The sequence below is a fragment of the Triticum dicoccoides genome, chromosome 6A, assembly GCF_002162155.2.
Source record: "Triticum dicoccoides isolate Atlit2015 ecotype Zavitan chromosome 6A, WEW_v2.0, whole genome shotgun sequence".
Lineage (NCBI taxonomy): Eukaryota > Viridiplantae > Streptophyta > Magnoliopsida > Poales > Poaceae > Triticum > Triticum dicoccoides.
Genome location: NC_041390.1, coordinates 593,741,426 through 593,747,843, shown reverse-complemented (window position 1 = coordinate 593,747,843; position 6,418 = coordinate 593,741,426). Strand labels below are relative to the sequence as shown.

Here is a 6,418-nt window from a genome sequence, read left to right as displayed (position 1 = left end):
GTACCTACACATGTGAGTATCGCCACCGATCAGTTGGTAACAACTGACGATCATAGAAGGCATGCTGAAGAGGCCGGTGTCATTGTAGACAACTCCTAGGCATCGAGCCCATGGAAACTTTTACCAAGGAGCAACTAAAACAGAAATATGCTCGCATCCAACCTCTGGTGAAGCCTGAGGACATCAAGAGTCTATCAACGAGAATGTATGAATTGCATGAATGGTACATCAAAGAAACCAAGACTATCGATCGAGAGTTCCTCATGGTGAGAGTCAGGCCAGAGCATTACTACCATGAAAATGCTCTATATGTTGAGTTTAAAGAATTGTTTTAGTTATTCAATCAAGACGCACTTGACAAATATATCGTAACTTGTTGTTGTTTGTAAATGATTTTTTTGTAATTTAATTAAGTTTCTAGCTAGCTGTAGTGCTCGTTGATCATTACCTGTAATTATCCTCACTATATTCTTTTTTGTGATATTATGCAGAATGAAGATGTATGAAATGAGCCCATTGACCCAAATACCATTAATCAAGATATATGGACACGTCCATAAGAACGAAAAGACACAGAGAAAAGTTTGCTAGAGTTCTTGGTGTGCCTAAATACCTGTCCAAAAATACTACTTCCTTACAACTTCAGATGAGTCACACTGTCTTGTACTAAAAATTATATTTTTGCTTAATAGCTAGATGTTAATAAGTGTACTGAGGGTTTAGGTAGTTGATGAGTTATGCACGTGCCTGCTTAATTATACATGCATGCCCGCTTAATTGTACATGCAAGCTGTGCGCATGCCATTTCCACTGGATCTTGTTAATCATTGAAATTAACGAGGGAAAAGTTCAAGTACTGAACTCACTTCTTAAAGACGTTAACGACTACTCAATCGGTTTCCACCGGATGGTCGACAGGTAATTTAAATCATTATCGAACTATATGTCGGCCTGTTTAGTTCGTCATTTCCTGATATCAACTAATTAATAACTCATTTATTCATTTTATTTGCCGGCGGGCAGGGCTTGGGAAAAGTTCATCAAACAGGTTGATGGCCAATGGAAAAAAAGCTGAAATGGTGTCTACCCAAGGTAATTAATTAAGTACCTATCAGCTAGCTATCATCTCTTTAATTCTAGTTTCAATACCATTATCTTGCTTGATTAATTATTATTTGATTGAATTCTATTGTCCTAAAGGCCCTGAAGCAGACGTCGGGGACTGATTTATGTGCATACTATGTTTGCAAGAACATTCACATGATGGCATCCGAAAGGACTAGAACTGATAGAGACTAATGGGTACGTTTGTCAGAACACTATTCATAATTTTTACATTATTATCTAATATACATACACACAACTAATACATGCATATTGATCTCTTTCTTTAAAAATGAAGGAGATGCGGGATAAGCTCCTACCAGCGGCTCGCGTACGAGCAATCCAAGAGGAAATAGCTGGATTTTTGCATAACGTGTACAATATGTAGTGTCGTAAAATATGTTTGAAATGAAAAAGAATTAAATGGAAAACACAAAATTAAAAGGAAAACTCTGAATGTTTTTTATGACAAGTTTATTGACGCGAGGATGACTCGGATAGCAAATATTAGTATTTTTTGTCTTTTTTTCCTTTTCGGATGGCAATTTAGTTGTAAAAATGTCAAGGCGGGATTGCTTCGTGCCACACGCGTGGAAATTATCATTTTGGTAAATCTATGCTAACGGTAACTTCGTTGAACATAATTTCTATCAACATCGAAATCAACTGCATCCAACAAGCAAATTTTTTTGTCAGCCCATGTATAGAACACTTTATCAACATGTCTCTTGTTTGGAGATGTAAAGCCAAATATAACACTCGCAGTATTCTAAATTCATGTATGTCGTGCTTTGCACTAAAAAATTATTGGAATTTCTACACCTATGAAATATGATGACACTCAAAGCATTAATAACAACCAGACAACAACGGACAATAAGTGAGATCAATCATTTACCACTATCGTAATATACATCATCAAAAAATATTTTTTAATAACGCTTACTATTTACTAATAGGAAACTATCAAAATTGGAGCACGACCGACGCTGGAGATGCGGCTGCAGCTGCGCAGCTGCCGGCGTCCTGGGAGGAGTACCAGCCCCAATCCCGGATTTTCGGTTCGCTGATCTATGATATGCTTCATGGAGGGAAGCCGCTGCCCGCTGAGGTCATCCCCAACGACGAGGACGACGAGTGCTACGACAGCGACAATGGCTCCGGCAAGGACTCTGGCGACGAGTAGATCCCCTATGCTATGTTTTGATTATGTTTAATTATGGTTTGTACTAAGAACTTCCCTATGCTATGTGTGCTGAACTCCCATGCGCTATGCTATGTGTGTTGAACTCCCGTGCGCTATGCTATGCTACGTTGGTTTGATGAACTCCGGCGAGATGTTTTTAGCGTGGAGTATAGTTTGTTTAAATTTGTGTCATATGCGGGATTGTTATGCGGGATCTGTTCTTGCAGCGCGGCCGGCGTCCTACAAAAATCGTTTATTAGATACCGTAAACGATTTTTCAGGAACAGTGGTTTACGGGATCTACTAGAGATGCTCTTACCGACTGAAAATTAGGCAATAGGTGGTCTCATATGCCACGTTCAACCACGAGGCTCTAATTTCTGGGAGCTTAGTAACTTTATTATACTGATATATTAGATGCCATAGGCATCATAGCATACATACATGGGTTGAACCAGAAGGAAATTTGCACGACAATGTTAAAAAGAAAAAAAAAACTGTGAACACATGTTGTCCATGAAAACTTAAACCAAGATACATTCGCTTCTCCAACGACCAAGTGAGCTAGGTGAACTAGACTCAATCAATTTATATGCGGTGGAGTATTATTCTGCAAAGGTAGCGGCCGTAGGCAGACCGGGCTTAGTTCAGTCCAGGCAGCTTCTCCTTGATCTTGTACATGAAGCTCTTCTTCTCACCGGTCCCGTCGGTGCCGTGTGTCCCAGTGCCAGTTGTTTCGTTGTGTCCTTGCTGCCCGCCGTCGGTGGCCGTGGTTCCATGCGTCTCCGTGCCGGTCATTCCAGTGTGTCCATGCTGCCCGTAGGTGCCAGCGGTCTGCTGGTGGTCACCGTGACCACCGGGGAGCTTCTCCTTGATGTTCTCCATGGCATCCTTCTTCTTGTCGATGCCACCGGTGCCCTGTGTTCCCTTATCGGTCACTCCGGTGTGTTCGTGCTGCCCGTAGGTGCCGCCAGTGGACGGGGTGCCATGTGTCGCCGTGTCGGTGTGTCCTTGCTGCCCAAAGGTGTCACCGGTCTGCTGGCGGTCATTGTGGCCACCGGGGAGCTTCTCCTTGGTGTTCTTCATGATGCCCTTCTTCTCGCCTGTGCCGCCTGTGCTGTACACCTCTGTGTCAGTCACTCTAGTGTGTCCGTGCTGCCCATAGGTGCCGTCGGTGGCCGGGGTGTCATGCGTCCCCGTGCCGGCATGGTGCCCGTCGGTGCGAGCAGTCTGCTGGTGGTTGTCATGGCCGTCGGGGAGCTTCTCCTTGAAGTTCTCCATGACACCCTTCCTCTCGTCGGTGTCGTGTACCACTGTGCCGGTCATTCGGGTGTGTCCCTGCTGACCATCTGTGTCGTCTGTGGCTGTGGTGCTATGCATCCCCATTCCAGTCATTTCGGTGTCTTCCTGGCTCCCGTAGGTGCCACCAGTCTGTTGGTGGTCACCATGGCCACCAGGGAGCTTCTCCTTGATGTTATCCATGGCGCCCTTCTTCTCGCCGGTGCCATATGTCCCCGTGTCGGTGTGTCCCTGCTGCCCATAGGTGTCATCGGTGGCAAGGGTGCCATGTGTTGCAGTGTCGGTGTGTCGCTGCTGTTCATAGGTGTCGCCGGTCTGCTGGCGATCATCGTGGCCACCGGGGAGCTTGGGCTTGATATCGTCCATGACGCCCTTTTTCTCAGTGTTGCCGTGTGTCCCCCAGCCGGTCATTTCGGTGTGTCCCTGCTGGCCATGCATCACCGCGCCGGTTTGTCCCTGCTGACCGTAAGTGCCACCGGTGTGCTGGTGGTCTTCGTCTCCACTAGGCAGCTTGTCGTTGATGTTCTCCATGACGCCTTTCGTCTTGCTGGTGTCGGTGTCATGCATCCTCGTGCCAATGGCTCCGGTGTGTTTGTGCTGCCCGTAGGCACCATCGGTGGCCGGGGCGCCATGTGTCCCTGTCCCGGTGTTTCCTTGCTGCACATTGGTGCCGCCAGTGGCTAAGGCGCCATGCGTCGCCGCATCGATGTGTTCCTGTTGCCCGTAGGTGCCACCAGTCTGCTGGTGGTCCCCGCGGCCACCAGGGAGCTTGTCATTGATGTTCTCCTTGACGCCCTTCTTCTCGCCCATGCCGGCGCCATGCAACCCCGTCCCGATGGCCCCGGTGTGTCCGTGCTGCCCGTAGGCGCCATCGGTGGCAGGGGCACCATGTGTCCCCGTACCGGTGTTTTCGTGCTGCCCATAGGTGCCGCTGGTGGTTGAGGTGCCATGCGTCGCCGCATCGGTGTGTCCCTGCTGCCCGTAGGTGCCACCAGTTTTCTCGTGGTCCCCATGGCCACCAGAGAGCTTGTCATTGATGTTCTCCATGACGCCCTTCTTCTCGCCTATGTCGGCGCCGTGCATCCCCGTGCCGGTGGCCTCGGTGTGTCCGTGCTGCCCATAGGCACCATCGGTGGCCGGCGCGGCATGTGTCCCCGTACTGGTGCTTCCCTGCTGCCCATACGTGTCGTCGGTGGGCGAGGCGCCATGCGTCGCCGCAGCGGTGTGTCCCTGATGGCCGTAGGTGCCAGCAGTTTGCTGGTGGTCCCCATGTCCATCAGGGAGTTTGTCATCGATGTTATCCATGTCGCCCTTCTTCTCGCCCGTGTCGGCACCATGCAACCCCGTCCCGATGGCCCCGGTGTGTCTGTGTTGCCCGTAGGCGCCATCGGTGGCAGGGGCATCATGTGTCCCCGTACCGGTGTTTTCCTGCTGCCCATAGGTGCCGCTGGTGGCTGAGGCGCCATGCGTCGCCGCATCGGTGTGTCCCTGCTGCTCGTAGGTGCCACCAGTCTGCTGGTGGTCCCCATGGCCACCAGAGAGCTTGTCATTGATGTTTTCCATGACGCCCTTCTTCTCGCCTATGTCGGCGCCATCCGTCCCCGTGCCGGTGGCCCCGGTGTGTCCATGCTGCCCATAGGCACCATCGGTGGCCGGCGCGGCATGTGTCCCCGTGCTGGTGTTTCCATGTTGCCCATACGTGTCGTCGGTGGCCGAGGCGCCATGCGTCGTCGCAGCGATGTGTCCCTGATGGCCGTGGGTGCCAGCAGTTTGCTGGTGGTCCCCATGTCCACCAGGGAGTTTGTCATCGATGTTCTCCATGTTGCCCTTCTTCTCGCCCGTGTCGACGCCGTGCATCCCCGTACCGGTGGCCCTGGTGTGTCCATGCTGCCCGTAGGCACCATCAGTGGCCGGGGCGCCATGTGTCCCCGCACCGGTCTTTCCTTGTTGGCCATAGGTGCCGCCGGTGGCTGAGGCGCCATGCGTCGCCGCGGTCATGTGTCCCTTCTGCCCGTAGGTTCCACCAGTCTGCTGGTGGTCCCCATGGCCACCAGGGAGCTTGTCATTGATGTTCTCCATGACGCCCTTCTTCTCGCTGATGTCGGTGTCGTGCATCCCCGTGCCGGTGGACCCAGTGTGTTCGTGCTGCCTGGAGGCACTATAGGTGGCCGGGGTGCCATGTGTCCTCATACCAGTGTTTCCCTGCTGGCCATAGGTGCCACCGGTAGGTGAGGCGCCATGCGTCGCCGCGACAGTCTGTCCCTGTTGACCGTAGGTGCCACCAGTCTGCTGATGGTCCTCATGGTCACCAGGGAGCTTGTCATTGATGTTCTCCACGACGCCCTTCTTCTCGCCGGTGTCGGCGCCGTGCATCCCCGTGCCGGTGGCTCCGGTGTGTCCGTGCTGCCCGTAGGCACCATCGGTGACCGGGGTGCCATGCGTCCCCGCAGTGGTGTGTCCCTGCTGCCCGTGGGTGGCAGCGGCCGGCTGGTGATCACCGTGGCTGCTGGAGAGCTTCTCCTTGATCTTGCTCATGATGCTCTTCTTCTCGCCGGTGCCGTGTCCCTGGTGCTCCATCCAGCGCCGAACTTGTCACTCGGGAAATCTACTAGTGGTGTTGTTCACTTGGAGCAGGTGGCTGTGTGAAGCAGGTGCTGCATGAGGCACTATTTATAGGCCGTTAGAGGATAGACGAAGCACGACGTGTTCTCTCGTGAGTCGATGGGCAGGTGAGTGCCGACTAGCCCATAATGAGGGGTGGTCACTGGTCAGATGGACGAATCGCCGCGGCAGGGCGCTACGTGTGGTCGCGTTAGTGGGTCGGCAGGT

At 51.7% G+C, this 6,418-nt stretch overlaps 1 protein-coding gene across 2 annotated transcripts; it reads right to left on the bottom strand.

Moving 5' to 3' along the window:
- Window positions 1-2,701: 2,701 nt before the first annotated feature.
- On the bottom strand, window positions 2,702-6,217 carry LOC119318242 (filaggrin-2-like). 2 transcript variants are annotated; one of them, XM_037592766.1, is made up of 2 exons: window positions 5,551-6,217; window positions 2,702-5,505 (listed from the first exon to the last, which is right to left on the bottom strand). In XM_037592766.1, the coding sequence occupies exons 1-2, from the start codon at window positions 6,164-6,166 to the stop codon at window positions 2,933-2,935; spliced, it is 3,189 nt and encodes a 1,062-aa protein (XP_037448663.1). In that variant the 5' UTR covers window positions 6,167-6,217; the 3' UTR covers window positions 2,702-2,932. The 2 variants fall into 2 exon arrangements, with proteins under 2 accessions (XP_037448663.1, XP_037448662.1); XM_037592765.1 differs by having other exon boundaries at window positions 2,702-5,509; window positions 5,555-6,217.
- Window positions 6,218-6,418: the final 201 nt, after the last annotated feature.